A 23,832-nucleotide genomic window follows, 5' to 3' on the forward strand; every position below is an offset into this window, starting at 1 on the left:
TTGATTGTTCTTTTTTTTTTTTGTAAATTTAATTTTTGCTTATTCTGAATATGCTGTTCATAAGAAGCAAACTGAAAATACTATGTATTTGTCACCTTTTTCTTGTCTTGCTTTGGTGGTGCAATTAAGTCGGTTTGCTGTTTGATCATTCTGAAGTGCTATAGTTTCATGGCTACAAGAGGTTCTGGATTTTCAAACTTTTGTTGGCTGTTACTTTCGTTTTCCTCCAGGAGAATTGTATTTCAGGAAGCAACTTTGGGATCAATCTGAAAAGGAACTTGTGAATGCCAAGCAGAAATTAGACGACTCCAAATTGCCATTTGCTTGCACGTTGTGTAAATTGACAACGTATTCTATACTTGAGATGCGAATTGGAAACTTGATTCAAAACTATCATGCAAGGGTTAGGGATGTACCTCTTAAGCAGATTTCTGGTTCTGCCCTTGACATTTACACTTCAGCTCAAAATAAACTGTGCCATGCTGAACTGGAGTATTCTTTTTGCTTGAGAGAGAAATCAAGTTCTGGAATTATATCAGACAAAAATGTTGCTGTTAACGAGCCTGGTCGTGAAGTTGCGAAAATGAGTATGTTTGTGTTGCAAAAATGAGTATGGTTATAATTGGGAAATATGAAACCAACTTTTATGGTACTTACTTCAAATGCCTGGATTCATTTTTTACTTTTCTTTAACAGGTCGTGCTGTCCCCAGGAATTCAACATTTGATGAGGATGTAACCTTTCCCATTGATACAAACTCCAGAAAGGCTATGAGGTCTACAAAACGAGCTAATGGCTTTAAGAATGCGAGTACCGATGACGTAATAGCTTGTAAGCAACAAGGACCTGTGAGAACTTCATCTACTACAAGAAGAACACGTTCCAGTTCTAGGAAAGCCTCCAATCAAGAAGATGATGGAAATGAACAGATGCCAAATGTGTATTCCAATCCTAATCATGTGAATCTTTGCCCCCACATACACTCCCTGAGGGAAACTAAAAAGAGTCTTGGATGTATATGCAGTCCTGAATCTAAATGTGATGGAGGATGTTTATGTGATCAGACATGTTGGATATGTCATGTTGCAAAAGTATGTGCAGCTGGTTCAATGAAGAATTTTGTTGCTTTAAAATGGAGTTTTCATCATAGAAGCATCTTCTCAAGATTGCACCTTAAGATAGGTATGCTGGTATGACAACAAATAGTTCGTTGCCATGATCATCCTTGCAAAAATATATACAGCTGCATGCTTATTAGTGTTTATCTTTCTTGACCAGGAAAATGCCTAAGACTTAATGGGAAGATTCATGAAGTGCATGACAGATTCCATCATAGCCTTTCCTTTCTCTTCCTTGTCAATAGATTGTCATCTTTTCAGACACATTCCAGTGGCACACTTTTCCAGTTTGATTATGTTGAGAAGCAAATTCCTGGAGACATATTTCCTATTGAACGTGCACTTCTATTATACGAGATCAGTTGTTTGACATTGAGATATTGTTTCTCTATGCATTCTAGGTAACATTGATCTTCATTTTTGTTTTTATCTATATCTTTGCAAGATCTGTATGTTGCTGAATGTCTAATCTTGTTTTCTTTTTCCTACTGGCTTTTACATATTCAGAACTTGGTGCTGTGTACCAAGGATAGTAGGTTGGCTTTTACAAGCCTTTGTGGGCTGTCGTGAACTTCCCTTACTCTTCGGAAAGGTTGTTCTCCATTCTGTTGTATTTATATTCTTTTCCATTCCAGCAACCTTGGCCTTTTTTGTTTTTGGCAGCATTCTCTTGAATGCATAGCTCTTCTATTAAATTCAAATAAAATACAAAACTAAATTGTGCCCATATCCTAGAACTATCATGTTCTGGGATCATGTCCTTTATAGCATACTTTTGTCTAGGCATCAAAAGCTTCATCTGGCTCATGTGAATTCCTACTGTTTTAGTCGGATTGTGATGATGCAAAGGCACATGAGATATCTGGGTGCTAACTTATCTTGTGCATTAAGCAGGTCTCAAGATTGCTTGCTATGATACATTTACTCTCTACTTCAGTTGGTCTTTATTCTCTGCCTGTGCATTATGGGAAAAAACTCTCTGCCATTCATTGGGCTGCATACTTCCACCAGGCTTCACTTGGTAGTAGCCTGAATCTACAACACCTTGCTGTTCTGAAGGAAAAAATTGTATCATACAACGACAATACTCTCGAGGTTTATTCCATATGCCTCTTGAATTTCTTGGTGCCATGTGTTTTACTATGAAAAGATAAACTGTTGCGTATACATGTTTGTTATTTGTGTATTTCTGGAGGTATAATTTTTTTGGTTCATCTGTTTGGTTTTCTTTGATTTTGTTGTTTACCTGTTTTTCGATTTCCTACAGATTGAATGGTTGTGAAGTTTATAGAGCATCTTTTGAAGCATTAATGAAGAAGAATAATTTCCTTTTCTAAAGCCATGTAGATTGATACATCTATAGTATATGTGCCACATTGCCAGATTGCTGATTTTATGCACACATTGTTAACTATATTTAGAATTCCAGCTTTCTCCAAAGACTTGCCATGATCTCTTTCTGAGCTGGCTTTGAAATCCTTAACCATTTTCGTTTTAAGAATTAAAATAGTAAAAATCGAGAAAGATAAAATTGTGAACTTACATTTCCTCAAATGAGCTCAGCGAATGTAAGTCATGGTCTCATCCTCACTAGCATTATTTGTGGCCCATTAGAATCTTATGATATGTAAATGTAGCTGTTGTTGAAGTTCTTTTCAATGGGGACAAGTTAATCCTCCACTAATCTTCAAGGGATTCTGTTATCCTCCTCATCCCCATGATACCACTAGGAATCCCTCCACATAATCTTTGTGCACATCATCTTAACCACCACTAGTCATTGTGATTGTTGTTGCAACCTTTAGATTAATTAATCTTCAAGGGATTCTGTCATTACCTCTCTTCCCGTGTGACTAGGAACCCCATGGTACCACGAGGAATCCCTTCCACATAATCTTTGTGCACATCATCTTAACCACCACTAGTCATTGTGATCATTGTTGCAACCTTTGTTATCTTCTTGTTCATATCCTCCTCTAATTGCCCCTCTCTTTGATAATGAGTTTAAAGATACATGTAATCCAATTTATGACATTGTAACATGCTATTTAGCCTTCTCAATTGCCTCTTCCTTAGGTTTAAATTCACATACACTGATTTGTGGTGCTTCTTGCTTGGAAACCTATTTTTCCTTGATGTGTGGATCCATTGGAATGTGCTCTAGTTTCACACGCACCTTATGGTTGGGCATGTTTGGCTTAGGACCTTGATTGTGATTCTTGGCAAGTTGGGAGTATCACCTCCATGTTTATCCGACCATTTTGCCAAAAGGGATAAGAAATTTACTCAAATTCGAGTAACATCACATTGGAAAATATAAGAGAATGGCATAATATTATAATGTATAGCACTATGAACTGATAAGTAACCTGGTTCTAGTTGTGCGTGACTTCTACTTCTGCTGTGAGGCTTAACTGAAAAGCACCTTGTGCATCCATATATGGAGCAATAAAAAAGAATAGTCATAGGATACATAGGTGGATCACATAGATGCATTATGCATTGGATAGATCATCACAGGTTCACAATTTTATAATTCAAATAAAACCCAAATTTACCTCTTTGAATGCCTCATTTTGTGCCATCTCATCGTGCTTCAATATTTCATGGTATTACTTCAACCTTCGATGATCTTAGTTTGCTTGCTTTGATGTGCGGTGTAATGGTATGTTGGTTGAGAAAAAACCTAAATATCTCATGAATGCTACATGTCCATAGTTAGATATGAAATAAGGAAAACCCCCACAAGGCTCAAACCACATATGTCACAAGTTCACAATTTGCTAATTATTGAATTTGCCTGCTCATTTGATTGGCCGGTGCAGTAGACGACTCTGCTGGTCATTAATTAAGTCCCAATCTTTGTTATAGCTTGCAAATAACTTTGATGACCTGCTTTGCACTGTCCATTGCTTTATATAAAAATCCCATCGTAGGGCAGTAGGCTTCACATCAAATTCAATCCTCTTCAAAACTGCTACGAATGGAGCTGTGCGCTGACAATTTGCTCGTAATTATCTCAAAATCTGTGGCTATTAATTATTCCTTCAACTTCTTACGCAGCTAGAGTTTTGGAGATTGTTGAGTTAACCCATTCTTCTAATGCAACCATCTTCAACCCTGATTATGACTTGCAATTGACCTTATAGTCGAGTATGAGGTCACAAATCTAGTATGCTGGCCTTATCAGCTCTCTTACTGTGGATATCCTCGTCATATTATTGGACCTATGAGAGATAGTGAGCGATAATACATGAATTTTTTTTACAGAATTCCCTTTCTTAACGTAGTTCTTAACTTGCTTTAGTTCGCTGATATCTTCCAACATAATTTCTACCCAGTAAGTTGTGCTTGGGCTCGAAAGTTTCTCATAAGCCTTTTGCTTGCATTCATGCAGTTCTTTGCATTATGTTTTATCTCTTGAACTCCATGCTCCCCAGTAGCCTCCACCACATTCCTAAGGAAGTTAAACAGGATCCCACTCTTGACTTTGTTGGAAGCATCTACACTAGGACAATGATATCAGGAAACTGATCAGAGTCCTTCTGTAGGGTCATTCCAGCCATCTGACATGACTGTTTCTCTTTGAGAAAAAGGTGAACTATCTGACATGACTGTTTCTGCTGTCTTTCACTGCATCAACTTGTATTTCCATCTCATCCAAGCAAGGCCCCCAAAGCTCATATGCAGTCGGAGGCTTGAATCTGGGTCCCATGTGTAATAGTGGTCATCATGGGTTCTTGATATATTGGGTGAGACGGCGACAACAACCACTTGGTGATTGCCTTTGAAATGCTCTTCCTATTTGTCTTGATCCATGAGGATTTTAAGGTTTTCCACTCTTGGTTTGGACAAAAGGGGTGAATTCGACCTTGGATAAGCTTTTTTTGCTGCAATGTCTGGGAAGACAGCGTAGCTTGGGAAGATTGAGAACTACTAAGAGGTCATTGCTTCTCAAGCATGGTGGAAGATTTGAATACTCTTGGAAAGCATCCCCCTTGCCAGGTACTCCATGATTAAGTCTTCAAGGTTAGTCGTGAATGAGTCCACAACAGACCACGTCCACTCAGCCTCCCATGCTGCCCTGCTGTTGGTACATATCTTTTGGGCTGACCTTGCATATTCAAGCTGGGGCACAAAATCCTTTCCTCCTCTTCTTGAGGAGGTGAATACTTTTCTTTCTCTCCCTCTCCCACCCAATTCTCCCCCCTGCCGACCTTTTCTCCTCCCTCAACCACTTTCAGATTTTGTGCTTTCTTGCCTTTTGCTGCCATGATGGGTGCGAGCATTTGTTGCTTGAAATTCACAGGAATCATATCACAAGGCACAACATCACCTGTCGCTTTAGCTAACTGATGTTTTAGGTGTTTTTCTTTTTGTGTGTTTTGCTTTGTGTACAAAACAACACTCTTCTGCCTACAATTTTTGTAATCCTTTTTTAGTAGCGAAATGTGCATTCTCTATTACTTATATATATAGCCAATTATCTCAAAAGAAAATGTTTATTACTGTGATTTTGGAGAGGAAATCTTTGGGGCATGCCAGGAGCATAAAAAACCAACAAAATTAGCGTCATCAAGTTAAAAAAGAAAAACGAAGAACTGATTCTCACTGGTGTGCATGTATAAAAATGTTTGTGTAAATCAAAGTATGGAAAGTATTTATTGTTTGGATTTTTTTTTAAAAAATAGTTGTTACTACAGCAACGGCCTAAGTGTGCTAGAGGAATAAAAATAGTTATAAATCTATCTATCTGCAATTTTATTTTCTGTGCCAATGAAATTTGTTTCAACCTCTTCATCCTCTTTATCTTTCACGTATAAAATGATAATCAATCTCAATGTATTTTGTTCTATCATGAAATATTGGGTTTGCAGCAATTGCTAAAGCACTTTAATTGTCGCAATAGATGTGGACCATCCACCAACTTTGTAACCCAACCAAGAAATGAGACTAGAACCCATGTAATCTCTGCCCCCATTCCAACAATAGTCCTAACCTGATTTTCTAGAATCAGAATCACCTATTGAATCTGCATCTAAACATCCAATTATAGACCCCAAATTGAGACTCACTTGTTTATTTTTCTTATACAACAAACCGCTGTCAATGGAACCTTTCACATACCTCATAATCATCTTTAATGCCTTCATGTGTACGGTGGTTGGCACATGCATGTACTGACATATCTGATTAACAAAATGTGAAATATCTCAGCGTGTAAGAGTCAAACACTGCAATGCCTTTCCATACTTACTATATTTTTTTTGTCTTAACAATGGGTCTTCTTGATCGGGGCATAATCTTCTTGAAGCTACTGGAGTGCAACAAGGTTTACAATTCAACATAGGCTCTTTTAGTATATCTAACGCACATTTTTGCTGTGAAACGTGAATCTCATTGCAAGAACGATCCACTTTCAATTTCTAGGAATTATAGCAAACCTCCTAGGTCTTTCATTTGAAAACTTTCATTGAGGAACTCTTTCACTTCCTATATCATCCTCATATTGCTTCCTGTAACAACAATGCCATCCACATATAACATAATAATAACAATGCCTTTCTCACCCTTCTAAAGGACTAGAGAATTATCATTGGCTGATTGTTCTCCCCGTTAATGTATCATATAAACTGTGGAACTAGGTTCTGGGTCCTTGCTTTAACCCATATATAGATGTCTTTGACTTACAAAAATATTCAACTGAGTTTGCTTCATTGAACGCAGGTGGCTATTCCATATATACTTCCTCCTTTAATGCTTCATTGATCCCAGGTGGCTATTCCGTATATTCTTCCTCCTTTAATTCTCCATGCAAGAAAGCATTTTGAGCATCCAATTGATAAAGTGGCCAATTTTGTAGAGAGCAAGGGATATAACAATCCATGCCACAAATTTTTTTAAAGCAAGACTGAAAGTTTCCTCATTGTCCAAGCCATGCCTTTGTTTAAATCCTCTTGCCACAAGTCTTACCTTGTACCTTTCAACGCTCCCATCAGGTTTATCTTTCACTTTGTATATCCATTTACAACTAACTACATTCTTGTATCTCGGCCTTCGTACGACGCACCCATTGTGGTTAACATGCATGGCCTGTATCTCTTCTGCGATAGCTCTAATCCGCCTCTCATCTCTTCTGGCTTCAATGAAATTTTTGGGTTCTTTTATCTTCATGATTTCACACAAACAGCAGAAAATTATGCATGAAACTTCTGTACCTGATCCATATATCAACAAGATATTTCACTCTTGCTGATCTTCTCAAACTGTTGTTCTCTAGCTTGCAGTTGTTGGAAATCTTGTAAAGTTGACTATAAATTCTAAGGTTGTTCAATCTTTGACCCCATTTGATGTACAATTATATCTTAACTAATTTATTTATTTTGCACTTCTTCATTGGTATCAAAGAAGGGTAAAAAATCTTCTCTAAGGTCATAAAGTGCTTCTTCATGGATGCTTTCTTCGATCTGGCTGCCGCCTTCTTGATTTGGGCCAGTCATGTCTCCCTCTACCTTTTTTATTTCAGCATCATCTCCAATATGTTCCGCATTGTTTCTCTTCTTACCATGCTGTTTTTCCTCCAGGGGTTTGAATTTTCCAACTATCATAGGCTGGTGATGAGTTGTGTCATCTTGAAATTTATTTCCTTTAAAACCTGCATCACTTGTAAACATTTCCTTTGAAAGAAACCATGAGCGACTTTCATCAAAAGCAACATGCCTGGAAACAAATAGTGTTTTCAATCTAGGACCGTAGAATCTATAGCCTTTGTAATTATTATCATAGCCAAGAAATATGCACATTTTGGCCTTAGGGGAGAGCTTATTTCTTTGGCTGCTATCTATGTGCATGTATGCATAGCATCCCAAGGTCTTCAACATAGAATAATTTCGGTGTTACCAAAAAGCACTCTATAGGGGCTGATCCCATTAAGAGCTTTTGATAGCAGACTATTAATTAGGTATGCAGCTGTGCGAAATGCCTCAGTCTATCAGTACTTGGGCACACTACTAGAATACATAAAAGACAATGCTGCCTCATTAATATGCTGATTCTTTCTCTCAGCAACTCCATTTTGGGCTGGAGTATGTAGCAAGAGATCTGTTGTTCTATCCCATGATTCTTTAAGTAGTTCTTGAAAGCATGGGATGAGTACTCTCCACCTCCATCATTATGAAAAATAAATTTGATTTCGGTAATATTTTTCCACAAATGACTAGAACTTCATGAGCACCCAAAATACATTGGATGTGTTTTTGAGAAAAAACACCCATGTATGTTGTGTGTAAGCATAAATGAACGTAACATTATAATAAGAACGAGAAGGAGAACACAAGGTGTAGAACACGCATCATGATGAATTAACTGAAATGGCGAAGAAGCTCATTTATTACTTAAAAGAACAGGGAAGTTCTGAACAATTGCCCAACTGACATTGTTAACAAATAAATTGACCGAGATATTTGGCATTTGAGGGTACAACGCCCTCATTACACAGTTGACTGACTTCTTGTTAGAATGACCTAGATGTTGATGCCATAAATCGGCATTTTTATTAACATTTAGACTGGAGAGCAGCATCGGGTGGTTCCTCACAAGGCAATCTATCACATATAACTGCTCACAATGAGTTTCCCAAAAGATCATGATTCCTGATTGTTGTTCCTTCACAAAACAAACTCAGGATAGATAGACGGTAAATCCCATTAATCACGCACTAGTTGGGGAATGGAAATCAGATTATGTCTAAGATTTGGATTAAGGAAAGCATGATTCAAATGAATAGGACCAAAAGAGGACTCAATTTGGACATTGCCTACATGTGTGATGTCGAGGGAGGACCCATCACCAATTATAACTGAATCACTAAAAGGATCAAGGGAATAAAACACACGAGGATCTCCAGATACATGGTTGGCAGCCACATGACCTACAGTCCATGCTCCATCAGTAGGATAAGTAATGGCAAGAGATTCCATAGTATTATTTAATGCTGCAGCCCTACTTTCAGTGTTGGCCAAAGCAATAATTTGATTTCCTCACTGATTAATTTTGTTGTCATTCTTGTATATGTCAGAATAGTTGCGGGCTTAATGGCCTCCTCTTCTACATATTTGACAGATGTCTATTTCCATTAGTAGGCAAGAGACCCCAACTAGCACCATAGAAGTTTCTACCACCATGCCAATTTCTGCCACCTCAAAAACTTATTTTGTGTAATATTGCACCTGTTGGTAATTCAGGGTTCTCATTATTAGGAGACGAGTTTTGTGCTGTTTTCTTAAAGAACAATGCCTCATGCTGTAGCAACATGTTTGGTAAAAGAAGGAAGACAATCCGTTGTCATCAAGGAAGTGGCAAAAGTTATATAGTCTTCACCCAGCCCTCATAGTACATATTGCGCCTTGTCTTTATCTTCAATGGACTGATGTATAATTGCGAGTTGATCACATATTCCCTTTATCTTGGCATACAATTCAGACGCTGACATCTTCCCCTTCTTACAATCTTGAAGTTCAGATTTTAATTGCATGACACGAGCTTCCGATTCCCGATAGTAGGACTCACTGAGGGCTATCCAAAGATCATATGTTTCAAGGTAGATTCACAACTTGAGCCAAAATATCTTCACACGAGGTCGACTTATTCCAGCCAATAAGATTTTGAACTTTAGGGGGCAATTCTTCAAGACTGGATTAACCAATCTAGTGGTCTCATCTTTTCATATGTTAATATCTGCTTTCTTTTCATATGAATTTCTGCTTTTGTGAACATTTTATTCTGGTGGTGGCCAAGTGGATGCAGCCAAATGGTCATAGAGGCATTGATCTCTGATAAAGGGAATAACAATTCCTTTCTAGACAATAAAATTAACAGATTTAAGTTTAAGGGATACATATTGAGGATTTGGGAATGAAAAATATTGTGCCATGGTGAGGAAAATGGGCTTGGATTGTAGTCTCGCCAGACCTAGACAAAAGGAGAATAAGAGGAGATGTGTAGAGAATAAGAAAATCTTAAGATAGACTTAAATATAAAATTAGAAGGGGGTTGGCTAGGAGACCAAGAAATAGAGGAGGAGAGAGAAAAGCAGTTAGATTTCAAGATTCGAAAAGGAGAATAGCAAGAGCAGTATTATAGATTTCAAACAAGATGTAGGGTCTTATACTGTATGAAGAGAGAGAATCAAGAGTTTTGTGGTTGAAGGCTATGAAGTACATCAGTGTGTACAGTGACATGAATGGTAGCATGAACAGTGACATGAAGAGTAGCATGAACAATAGGTGTACCTAATATGGAGGAAATATAGGATAGAAAGATTTGGGTTTAGGAAGGAAGGGTGAGAATGATGAAATAGAGTAATGATGAAGAAAGAAGGATTAGTGTTTAGAAGAGGAAGAGATCATTAATACTTAAAAGGAAATATTGGTTTCCTTGATTGGAGTTGATCACGCTGGGAGCATATTCAAACCTGCTCGGATTCCATGTTAACTCTACTTATGCTCACAAGATCTTGCACCTGGAACACAAACAAGAGGAAGACAAGAAAGAGAAGACAAAGAGGCATGCAGGGATTTGGCATGAACACAACGGGGCTCTTGTGGCATGCCACGACAATGAAATCTTATATTAAATGAGTGGTGTTACATTTAAAGAATATACATAAAACAAGAAGAATAGACTTAAATAAGTCTTCTAATATCGCCTGAGTTAGACAGAAAATTGTTGGGGTTTGAAAAATGATCCACATTCAATAAGCAAATGTCCTTGTGCCATGAGTCAAAATCAGTTCTGGCTTACGGAAAAGCTACTGTGGTATCACCTCAATTTGTGCTTACCTTCTCTAGTTGTGGAAGGTCCGTGTTTTTTCTTGGGTCAGTTCATTGACCATTCAACCAGGCTAACCTAAGCAAGTTTTGACCCCTTCATTCGATCTTGAAATAACTCAAATTTAGTTGAATTGCACATTTGAAAGATCTGACCACCTGATAGACATACTATAATTTTGTTTGGTTCCAGAGCATGAAAAACATATGACTTGCTAGTACAAGAACCAATGCGAACTATTTTCTCTAATATTGGAACTGCATTACCATAACCAAGGTTTTCTAGAAATCATAATAGAACTAAATAACATTTAAGTGCCTTCCTTTTTATAATTTGTAGCTTTAGAGCTAGTTACAGATCATAGCTTACCCCAATTGTGCTGCATCGGTGTTCTGGTTTTACACTTCTTTCTACACAATTAATACGAGAATTTTCAAAGGGATTGACTTTGGGTAATTTCATCAACTTACCTGAAGATACCAAAATCTAGTGAAATGGAATATGCTTTGCAAACCCAAGAGTTAGAGTAGGCTAGGTATCAAAAGAATGAATGGATTAACATGGGTTTACTCACTTAGCTTTGGTGGGAGCCAGCAAGTGGAAAAGATTGATTGTGGTTGGCAATTGTAAATAAAAATAACCTTGAAGACACCATTGGAACTCTAGAGCTACGATGAGAGATTCATGGGCTTGGAAACCCTCTTGATCATCGAAGGACATGGCTAGCAAGTTGTTGGAAATGATGTGGTATAAACGATCATTTTGACTAATGTCCATAACGTTATTAAAGAACATGAGACTAGAGATAACATTATAAATTCCATATGGAAAATCCCTATCCACCCTTGGGCCTTTTGGTTCCTTTGGTTAGCTCGCCAAAATTGGCTTCTTACCAATGAAAGAATCCTAAGATGGGTTCTCCAATTGGGCAACACTTACTAGTTGCGAAACACTGAAAGAGAGCTATGATCAGCTGTTTAGTTGTTGCAATTTTATGCACTACATTGATATGAAGGTTCAATGCTTATGCAGTAGCCAGCTCAATATTCAATGTCTCATTGCAAATTGGTTAAAAAAGAAATATGCAAACAAGTATCTTGCTAAACTTTGAAAGGTTTCTCACCCTACCATTATCTTGGAAGAAAGACTTAGAGGCTGAAAGAAAATGAAAACATTGCATTCAAGCAGTTACGAGGAAACATGCTGGAAAACTTGAACTTGTTTTTAGATACTTTTCATACTACCCCTAAAGAACGAAACTGAAAAATATTATCTAAAAGAGATGGGAGTTGTCTCCAACACACTGGGTGTTTATGAGTGTACTTTAAGTGTGTAATACTTCCAGGATACTTTGGGAGGACCTTTGTACTAGCAGGCTCTTGAGATATTTTTGCTTTCTGCATTGTATTTACACCTTGTAATTATTTCCCAGTTGGCATGCTCCCTCAAACCCCATGCTAATTTAGCAAAAAGAAAAATGCAGCAAAAGAAAGAAACCTAGATCTCCTGATAGGGTTGATAAATTATGTCTTAGTTGCATAATGTTGGGAACTGGTTTAAGTTGTCAACTTTTTTTGATGTAGAACCAAAGGAGTGGGATTTCCCTGTATGGCAAAAGGCTCAGTGGGCCAGGTCTTGAGTGGGTTTGAGGTAAGATTTAAGTGAAACTGTGATATATGATCACTTTTGTGGACAGCAAGTGTAAGGGTTTGTTGGGTTTAGGGTTGGATTGTGGAAGGTTAGGGTTGGATGGCTTGAGTGTTGGAAAAACCGGCCGGTTAGAACCGGAATCGGCCAGACCGCTAGGGTTCTAAGTCTGGTTAGGGCCGGTTTCGTGTGTCTAGTAGCCTAGGTGATAACCCCAAAAAATTTCCGGCCCAAAACCAGCCATTTAGGGGTCGAACCGGCCGGTTTTCAGCTAACCGGACCGGTTTGCCGATATAACAACGGTTTTTAGTAAATAACGGTAATGTATAAATAACGGCGTTATTTTGCAATAGGGGCTGTTATATGTAGCAGGAAAACTGTGAATCCAAATTTTCACCTTTTTTGATTTGTTTTGCGGCCATTTTTTGGTTTTTTTTTTCCCTAATGTTGTAAATCACTATATAATGAATATAAAACAAGTAATTTGGATTTAAACATTGAAAAACAAAACAGTTTCTTGGATTGAAATGGCAGATTTTTTAGGTTTTTGAAAATTTTCGCCATTCTTTCAATAATCTCCTCAATACCGAATGGTTCTTGAAGAAATTTGTGGGGTTTGATTGCTATTCGAAGTATTTACTAGATTCAAGTTTTAAGTTGTTCAGAAAACCAAAGATCAAGGGTTGATTTTTGCCCGAAAAGCTGCTGCTCGAGAACTTGTGTTCAATCCAAAAATGCAGATTTTTTATCCATTTATTGGTCGTTTTTTATCAAATTGAGTTGTGGATTTCGATCATTGAGGCTTCATATCTCAAATAAAATTTGTCTGTTTATTTATGATTGAGTAAATTTTTTATATGAATTTGTTTTGCATGAGGTCATGAAAATTGCATAGATCTGAAATGTCCGCCATTTTTATCAATCAAATCCAAAATACCGAATAATGTTTTATGAGATTTGGTGCATTTGAAAGACGATTGAGGCCTTTACAATGCATGTGTGTTGATTTGTTTGATTATCAAAACATTGAGGATCGTGTTCTTGAAATGTCGCTCGATTTTAGGGGTTTTTGAGAAATTGATTTTTCTAAAAAAAAAAAAGTTTATTTTTCTTAATAAAATTATGTTTTTTGATCAATATGGGAAGTTTTTTTTTCTATATTGCTTAATAAAATGATATTTTTAATAAAATTATGTTTTTTAATAAAAAATTATGTTTTTTGATGAATATGGGAATTGTTTTTCTATTTTGCTTAACACAATTTTTTTTTGATAAAATTATGGTTTTTTAATAAAATTACGTTTTATGATATGGGAAGTGCTTTTTCATTTTGCTTAATAAAATTATTTTTTTGATAAAATTATAGTTTTTTAATAGAATAATATTTTCTGTTGAATATGGGAAGTGTTTTTCTATTTTGCTTAATAAAATTATTTTTTGATAAAATTATTTTTCTATTGTTCTTATATGGAAATGCACAACAATAGCTGCGTCTTATCTTGATTATGGCCTTGAAGGATGCTACTTTATTTTGCATTGATGTAGAATAAATATTCATTCTCCTATTGCTTTCTTTGCTGATCATTATATTTTCAAGCAAAAAGACCTGAAACCCTCTCAAATTTTAAGTTTTGGATTTGATAGCAAACTCGAGAAAAGTGGTTATTGATCCACCTTGGTCATCTACAAATTTTTTTTTCTTAAGATTAATGTAGGTAATAAAATAATATAACTAAATCTATGTTTTTTTTTTTTTTTTTTTGGCTTATTTTTTTTTAAAAATTTCTACCGGATCGGTTAGTTCAGCTCTGGTTCTACCCGCTCTTGGCCCCACGTCCGGTCAACTGTTTCGGTTCGATTTTACGAACATTGGATGGCTTGCAAGCATTAGGCATTAATGGAGGTTAGTGCCTGATTAAATAGTTGTAATATGTACTTAACCTATTCCAGCATTTAACAAGTTGACCAATCAATCATATCGGTTGTATTCTTGAATTTGGAATGAAAAGTGGAGTGATGCTTCCTAGCTCAGGACAATAGTTGGGTGTATTGGCAGTCAGTCTCTGATACTTATTTGGCTCTGTCGTCATAATTGGTGTTCCACTTGATTACCAAAACCGAAATGTCTAGTTTTTGCGATCGTGGCACACACCAAGTATACAAGTAGGTATGTAAATTAAGGCACACACAAGATACACATGTGGGTTCCCAATTTAGAAAAGTCTATTGAATATATGAAAAATCATGTGTCGCAAATTTCAGTAATGGGTAATATGGGAATGGGAAATTTCTTGCAATGCTTCTTGATGGTATCATGATTAATTGTATCAGAGTTGAGCCTCTACTGATACATTTATGCATGCAAGCTAATGTAAGTTAGAGTCAGGCCTTCCAGTGTTTTAAAATGCGGGATGCGGCCAAAAGCGTTGGGGGGCCCGATGCGGCTCGATGCGGTCTGGAATAAATACAAAAAAATTCTAAAAATTCTAAAAAATAGATGAATGCATAGAAAAAAATATGGAGGTGATATATGTGATAGTAGGTATTTAGTTTATTCATTAACTCTAAAAGTATCAGCTGTTCCCTAATAGAAACTAGAAACTTGAAACTAGTTTCATAAAACATTCAACAATCAACTACCATAAGTACAAATATGCAACCACAAACTTTAAAGTTACAAAATACTACAAACTAAAAGTCCATGAAGATTAAAGAGTTTAAAAGTCAAGCTCAAGAAAAGTCAATACAATCATCATCATTTCTCAAGTCTCGAGAGAGATTCTAAATTTCAAATTTTCAAATACTAATCAGAGATACACTAAAAAGATACAAATAACCAACCCAAAAGATATAAATTAACAACCAAGCATGAACAAATGCACAAATTGAAGAACTTCAACAAAAAACATGTCCGCCCAAATTTTTTTTTTGATTCGATTGATCCAATAAAAGCTATGGATGTGCCTGAAAAATGATGATTGGGGGTTTAATACCCCCCCAAACCCCTTCCCCCCATTTTTGAAGGTCAAAATGACCTTATTACCCCTCCTTGAGGGGTTCAGTTTCTAAAAACAGAGCGGGCAGATTATGTGGCTTGATGCGTTTGATGCGGGATGTGGCTCTGATGGGGCGAATATGCAGGCGCATCTCACCAAACAGCATATGTGGCCATGTGCGATGCTCTGGGCAGCGCATAGTGCCTGATACGGCCGCACATGCGGCGATGAGGCTGCATTTTAAAACACTGAGGCCTTCACCTTTAGGAAAATTAAAACAGATTTTTAGAGTATTTGAACTTAGATGATGTTTTTGATGGATGTGCCATTTTCTGTGGGTAAATATTGGTTGTTTCCTCTTGTTCATGAGGATATGGTGGTGAGATAGATTCACCGCATTTTTATCACCTTGCTCAGTTGCTCTAATACCTGAAAAATCTCAATATCTGATTCCATTGGAAGCAAGTATCTTTTTTTTTTTTCTCTGTTGAGCTCAGTAGAAGCAAGTTGCTTTATGTGCCAGAAAATGTTTTCTGGTTTTTCGGTATGCTCAAGTAAGTATACATGAGAATATTAGTCAGTATCATGGAATGTGTCTATGGTAATAATAATTACAACTTAACTGGCAAAGAGTGCGTGTTTTCTAGTAAATTACAAGGCTATCCTTAAATGGGAAAAAGTCAGAAATTCTGTACACATGCAGTGGTTTTCATCATACATGAAGATAGAGTGTACTTGTATTCAAAAGTTTTTGTCTTGATACATGAAATCTCCTGGCCCATTCATAATTTGTACTTATTTCAATAAGGCTAATCAGGCAACCTTCCCTTCTTGGCTGTTACAAAAGGAGGCGATTCAGACATTGAAGTAATGATGTTTCATGCGATCACTTTATATTCTTAGGTTTATGTTGAGAAATGTACTATCTATTGGATGTTATGTGGATAAACATGCACACTCATCAGTTACTACATTTGAAGGTGTTTCTCATGCACCCTGATGTTTGGAGGCCTTCCCACTTTTTCTCTTTAACCTGGAGGTCTTGAAATTACCGGTGGACATTTGGTGATAGATGTAGTCTGGAGTCCTGTCAGCTGTTTGCATGTTTGTTGATGACGGATCTACCCCGATATGATTCACTACGTATATAGGGAGGCCATGTGTACCCGTGCAGCCACATTCTCTTGCTCTTTAGAATTAGTTTATGCCTCTTGGTCTGTTTTAGCTATTCAATATGAATCACCATATTATTCTGAGTAGCAAGCGAGGAACTATTGGTTCTTATTTTATCTATTCAATTCAAGATGAAATCTTCTCATATTAGCAACTATATACTGATTGGAGTACAATAGCCCTGTCCTGGGAGTACTTCTACTTTCTAACATCAATTTTGTTATCCTTTAGGGTTTGCATATTTCAAGTTCAACTGAAAGGATTAGGAAAGCATGTGACTTCCTCAGGTTGTGGATCTTGTATACAGATACATGGTTACATATTCTCTATCACCTTCCTTGCCTAAAATATTTTTCATCGCTTTTATTTATTTCTATATGCAGATTTGCGCCAGAAAAACTTGATCTTTTGGAAGGATTCATAGTTAAATTTTTTGAAGATCTCCCTAGCTTCACATGTATATGTATAAGTTTTATTGGAAGCGACTATGCTAGCTTTCTCGGAGAACTATCAGATGTTTCTTCCCAAGCATGGATGCTTCTTTCACGCCTCAATTTGATGAGACAGCCTGTTGTATTGCTTCTTCCTGTGGATTCGGTTCTTGAAGGTGGTGTACATTCTCTTATTAAGTTATTCATATTGCTTGAGTAATTAGCTGAGATTCTAATTAATGGTTGAACTTACTCCTGCGACATTTTTATTTCCATTACTTGATAGATGTCCAGCAAGATAATTGGACCACTTCAGTTGGAACCATCTCGAATAACAATGGATCCAGTAAAGAGTGGAGTTGCCCATGGAACCGCAATGTGTTGGATGATGTGGCTGCACAGTTTCGGGTTATTCTCGAGGAGAACTTCTTATCCTCTTCAACTTTGTTTTCTGTTGATACAAATGAGAACAGGTCCATTTGGTGGAATTGGAGAACTAAACTCAATGATCGTCTGGGGACTCTCCTGAGGTGAGTTGTTCATGATTTTGAATTAATCATGTAAATGAGTTCAGTAAAGTTCTTGCTATTAGTGGCTGTAATTCATTACTAATTATTATTATGCTCTTGAAGCTCGTAAATATATACTTGTATGTACTATTGTGCTAATAGTTTTGCTGGATGCGAATCACCATAGGTAAATTTATCATCATAATAACTATGTGCTATTTTTGGTGCATGCTATTTTGGCTCTAACATAGTGGTGACAAAAAGAAGAACAAGGTGGATTTGACCCTTGGAAGTTTGTCCATAAAAATGAACCGAGCTGGCTTACCTTCCCCTGCCCCGCCTTGGCTCCCAATTTGTCATGTTGATTTTCTATTGCTTGTCTAAATCCAGTTCAGAGCATTCAATGGCCTCAATTATGATCCATCTGCCAGTAATGCTAGTCTAAATTTTTATCCCGTTTTCTTGTGGTGTAAACAGTGAAAAGTTATGAGTACATTATTTCCCTTGCTTCATTTAATTGGATCTGCAGGAGTGTTGAGGATTCATGGTTTGGTCCATGGAGTTTCTTGCTACTAGGTGAGCTCTTTGATGACACATGCTTGAATGCAATACAAAAGAAGTTGGCCGCTGATTTAAAGCGCATGTACAAGCTAGAGCTAGACGCAAGTTTACTGAGAGCCCTCATCTCCAGTGTGAAGTCCATACCTGGGTTGGAAGCTTGTGTTTCTCACTTGCTGTCATCTAAAGGTTGGTTTGGTTCAGGGTGTTCTATGAAGCAAAGGAATAGAGCAAGTGCTAATGGAGAATGCCAACTGATACTTAAAGCCGCTAGAGATCTTGAAATCCAGTGGGAAACCTCGACGTCTGGATCCATCAATAGAGAGCCCATTGCCCTTGTACTTGATGATGACCTAGTGGTAAACTGATCCTTCAATTTTCTATTTTCATTTGTTATTTGAGCTAACTAACTTGCATCGTTAACTGACTTCAATTTTTTTTTTCTTCAGATGCTTCCTTGGGAAAGTATACCTATTCTGAGGAAACAAGAGGTGTATCGCATGCCATCACTTGGAAGTATATCTGCATTATCTCTTCTGAGCAGTGGTCATGATCGACCACAAGTTAGATGGGATCAAGATAATCTGGATTGTGCTGGTGGCTGTGATGGTGCTGATGTTGGTTCATTACCTTCTGTAGATCCTTTAGATGCATACTATTTGTTGAATCCAAGCGGTGACCTTCATCATACACAGTCTACATTCGAGGATTGGTTTCGAAATCAGAAGTGGGAGGTATGTTGCTAAATGTTTAAACAAACCAATTGTTGAAACTATTTTGGGGAACTTTTTTTATTTTTGTTGTTCCAGTAATTTGGCATTGCAAATTTAAACTTTCAATAATTTTAGAAATTTCCATCCAAGATCATTGGTTAAGAGTTCACGGAAAGACATACATGCTATTGGTGCTCAAATCCTTGTTTCCAAGCACAGAAACATGCTCTCTAGAGGTGCTCTAATACCTGTTTGATTTTCTTCCAAAGGGGAAAGCTGGGATCATACCAACAGTCGATGAATTGGTCTCTGCATTGAAAAACCATGATCTCTTCCTTTACTTTGGTCATGGCAGTGGTAAGATGTTTTTCCTTCTTGAACTACTAGCCTAACACTTGCTACTTAGAAAACCGAAGGAAGATGAAAGATTCCCGAACCCATCTATGCTAAGCATAAATGATTTTGCTGCAGGTGAACAATATATTCCTGGACATAATATTCAGAGTCTGGATCATTGTGCTGCTACCCTGTTGATGGGGTGCAGTAGTGGGTGCCTCTATTACAAGGGCTGCTATGCTCCTAAAGGTGCCCCATTGTACTATCTCATTGGTGGTTGTCCTGTTGTGATTGCTAACCTATGGGAGGTAACAGACAAAGACATTGACAGATTTAGCCAAAGTCTACTTGACAGTTGGTTGAAAGTGGAGCCAAGTCTCCCTGTAGAATCTACGAAGTCTGATTCACTGGTTGAGGAATTCAAATCTATGAAAATAATTGGTAGGGGTATAGCTAAATCATCCAAGTCTAAGAGAAAAGCCCAATTGGGTAAGGATGTGGATGGAGATCCTCCATTTAAGTGTAGAGATAATGATTTCCGAATTGCCTCTTTTATAAGCCAAGCAAGGGATACTTGTAGGCTTTCATTTTTGAATGGGGCCTCACCAGTTTGTTACGGTGTGCCTACTTTAATTAAGAGAAAGAGAGTATAGTTGTATGAAATCTTTCATGGTTGTATTAATTGTAGTTATTGTTATTACATAGCATGCGTAGACGAAATCGGAAGCTGTTTACGCAAAAATAAAATAAAAATATGAAAATGGAGGGTTGTACTATGTTATTTTTTATTACTCTAATTCATTGGCACCACTCACCTGAAGTCAAAGTGTGGTTCATTATGCTTAACACTATTAGCCTTTTAATGTTAAATATCTCCATAAAAATCAGACAATTGACATGTACGCTCATGAATTCTGTTCTTGATGGTTGATCATCTTAATATGGTTGGTCTTGATACAAACTAAATTGTATATCAACGTTATGATAAGAGCATAGTTGGATACTGATACCAACATTGAATGTCCATACTTAGTGTGATTGAGTAACCATTCTTGCTTAAAAACTGGGATAGCGGCAAAAGAAGACAACTCATCTCCCACCATGCATGGATAAAAATGGACATTGGATATTGGTACCGAGTACCCATGGCTGTACTTGTACTGAGTAGAATATATTTCCCATATAATAATGGAGATTATTCACAGCACACACACAGTGGTGGTGTGGGGCACTCATTGTCTTTATTTCTTTTTTCTTTTTACAAAGATCCATTAGTCTCAGGATTATTGGACCTCATTTCTCTAGTCCAATTTTTTGATGAGAGAGAGAGAGAGAGATCACTACTTAATTGTCTTTATTCTGTTTTCCTATACAAAAGTCCACCAGTCAGAATAATTGGACCTCATTTTCCTTTCTAATCATGTCAATCTGAAACCATGATTGGAAGAGGGGTTATTGAACAAGGTTCACCGAACTTACCTGACTTGTATTTATTTGTGGGGTTTTGTATTTATCTTTTGGGATTTTGTCTACAAAGAGACCATTTAACTTTGGTATACGGAAGTCATAACCATTTTTACTCATTAGATGTCAAATTGGATGGCTTGGAGTGAGTTATGAAGTCCGATAATTTTTGGAACTTTGTGGGTAATCAATGACACTCGTACAACCATCGACTTTGAAATATAAAGGACAAGAATGATTGTGACCTTCTTGTACAAAAGATAAATATTCTATTTGTAGACAATTCCTTATCTCTTAGTGTTGAATCATGATCTTTACCCTAGTTTCTTTGGGGAAAGAAGTGCTTAAATTTAAGAGTAGCTTAATGCTGAAGCTGAGACTACTAGGATGAGAAGTTCTCCTAGTTTTGTTTTGTTTTTATGCCGCCCTGAGGAATATTTGGCTTAAGAAGAAGCATGTCCCGGGCGTATGAGACCTTGCCTTTCTGTCAATTTGGCTTAAGAAGAAGCATGTCCCGGACGTATGAGACCTTGCCTTTCTGTCAATTTTGTCTTGAGCAATGTCAAAACTTATATTATTGGCTTTCCCAAATATGAGCAGATGCATAGAGGAGGTTGAAATGAGAACTAATTCACTATGGACAGACTCCTTTGATTTGATCCTTAATCCTTCATGCTAAGGAAAAATATAGGAGGTCTAATTCACAATGAACACAGTCTTTTGATTTGATCCTCGATCCTCCATGCTAAGGGAAACATGTTGCTAGTGACGCTTCTCCCTGATACCATTTCCCTCCCTAAATATGAATGAATCTCTCTATAATTAGGTTCCTTTCTATTTCTGAGAGTGCGCTGATCAGCTCTTTAAACATTGTTTCACGACTTATGCTCGTTTTTTTCTTTTTGGGTAATTTAGTGGTAGAAATGGAACTTGAAATGCAGCATTGTTAATTTCAACTGCTAACTAGTCAATCTCAAGCCCGATTCCTGAGCTTGAAGGGTTTCCTGATAAGAAAGTGGTTTCATTTTGATGCAAATGCATATTTTTGCGAAGGAATTCCCTAAATATTGAACAAGACGAAATTTCTTTAACTAGAAATGATAGTGAGGTTACTAAATATTGAACAAGACAATTTGTTTTAACTAGAAATGATAGTGAGGTTTTATAGGTAAGTGAACAATGAAAGCAAGCTAGAAGTCTCTCTCTAATATCTCTTCCTCTACCACTCGAAAATAGTATACATCGAGCATATATATAAATACTTGATACTATTGAAAATTGACGGTCCAAAATATGCATTACAAGATGCACTATTTTTAAGACTTAAGATCTATTTTTTCTCATGTTCATACATCTTGAGGTCAAGGTGATTGATTTGAAGATTTTTGGGCATCAAAACAACCTCTTCGAATGAATTTTTGAGGTACTCCTTAATTGGATTGCTTAGGCCTCACCCTTATATAAATGTTTTACATAAAAAAAAAAAAAGATAATACATAACTAAAAGGACATGACAACCATCTTTGGGCATAAGATGTCAAATTAGGTTAGTTGACATATACCACTGAACATACTCAAAGTACGAATAAATATTTCAAACTTTATGATGCACCTGGACTGTGTGAGATTCCGTAACAGAAGGCTAGCAGTGAGTGTAACCTCCTTGAACATGTAAATCGTCTTATAGTAGACAAACCCTTTTTCATATTCAAAGTCCTATTCATCGAAGAGTCACCGAGGTTATACTTTTTGGGCCTATTTCGATGACAATTACTTTTATTTGGAATATTATATTATTTAAAATTAATACATTCTGGACAATTTTACGTGGTTAATTTTTAGTATGTATCTTGTATTATGTATAATATGGTTTTATTATTTAACTTTTTGAGTGATTTCTAATTGTTTTTAGCTAATTTGTTTGCTAAAAATATGCAAGTCTCAGCAAACTACTTTGTACAAGTAAAAACAACTTTTCAAAAATAATCTTATATATAAGTGGTCGGTATTGGGTCCTGGACTAGAACCTTTTAATGGTTCAGATTGAATTAGGCTCATCCAAGGGCTAAAGTGGATTTTGTTTTTTAATTTTTATTTTTTACTTAGAAATCATATTAACCTACAAATAAGGATCTAACTTCATTTTTATAATTAGAATTGAATTAAAGTAATGAAAGATATTGATCAAAATAAATTTAAAGGTATTTTGGTTATTTTTATTATTTAAGTTTTTAAATTGTTTTTATTTAGTTATATTTAGAAAAATAACTCTAGATCCAAAAAATTTAAATATACGTAATTGAATTAAATAATGAAAAATAGTTTGAATGAAAAACATTGGTCAAAATAAATTTAAAGGTATTTTAGTTATTTTTATTATTTAAAATATTTTTAATTAATTTTATTTAGTTATATTTAGAAAAATAACCCTAGATCCCAAAATTTTAAATAAATATATTATCTAAATAAAAATAAAATATAAGAAATGAAAGTAATTTTAAGCCATTAGATATGGCATTATGACATCTCAACGTGGTTGCGCACCATTCCAACCCGTCCACACGATGTGCATGGGATACTTTTCCATATATCTTATAAGTTTATCTCCATTAACTTTGTGATGGTCACTACTAAATACATTATAAAAAATAATTTTATAGTTTAAAACAATAAGGAAAAAGTTTATATAAGGTTGAAACCACATGTGCTATAGAAGTAAGGTGCACCCCTAAAAACCCAATAGGAAAGAGTGCTATGAACTAAAAAAAACTTTCAAATTGATCATTTTGATCTCGACATATATGGTATAAAGAAAAAAATTCTTTCTAGTCCTAAAAATATTGTCTTCGAACAAGTTACTTGTACCGTATAATTTAAAGATTTTAAAGTTTTCATAGATATGCTTAAACTGCACCACATTTAGAAATTTAAATTTTATAATTAGAGTTCAACATAGATTTTCAAGTCATCGTAATAGTTCCAATATTTGAACTACATTTCCAAAAAAAATTAATACATGGAGAGAACCTTATATAAACCTCACCAAAGCATTAAAAGAT

General features: G+C 36.2%; 1 protein-coding gene across 7 annotated transcripts in view; it reads left to right on the forward strand.

The window, feature by feature from the left end:
• ESP (separase) overlaps positions 1-20,011 on the forward strand; it is a 45,563-nt gene extending 25,552 nt beyond the window's left edge. For 6 of the 7 annotated variants that reach the window (XM_020661522.2, XM_020661523.2, XM_020661524.2 and 3 more), the window contains 12 exons: positions 231-587; positions 697-1,182; positions 1,279-1,519; positions 1,626-1,710; positions 2,013-2,213; positions 16,994-17,049; positions 17,146-17,369; positions 17,480-17,723; positions 18,232-18,619; positions 18,710-18,994; positions 19,243-19,330; positions 19,445-20,011. In XM_020661522.2, the coding sequence (XP_020517181.2) occupies positions 231-587; positions 697-1,182; positions 1,279-1,519; positions 1,626-1,710; positions 2,013-2,213; positions 16,994-17,049; positions 17,146-17,369; positions 17,480-17,723; positions 18,232-18,619; positions 18,710-18,994; positions 19,243-19,330; positions 19,445-19,962 (3,173 nt within the window). In that variant the 3' untranslated portion in view covers positions 19,963-20,011. The other variant, XM_020661528.2, reaches the window with a different exon arrangement.
• Positions 20,012-23,832: the final 3,821 nt, after the last annotated feature.

This window comes from Amborella trichopoda, chromosome 9 (assembly GCF_054954075.1).
Source record: "Amborella trichopoda isolate Santa Cruz 75 chromosome 9, AtrichopodaSantaCruz75HAP2 v2.0, whole genome shotgun sequence".
Taxonomy (NCBI): domain Eukaryota; kingdom Viridiplantae; phylum Streptophyta; class Magnoliopsida; order Amborellales; family Amborellaceae; genus Amborella; species Amborella trichopoda.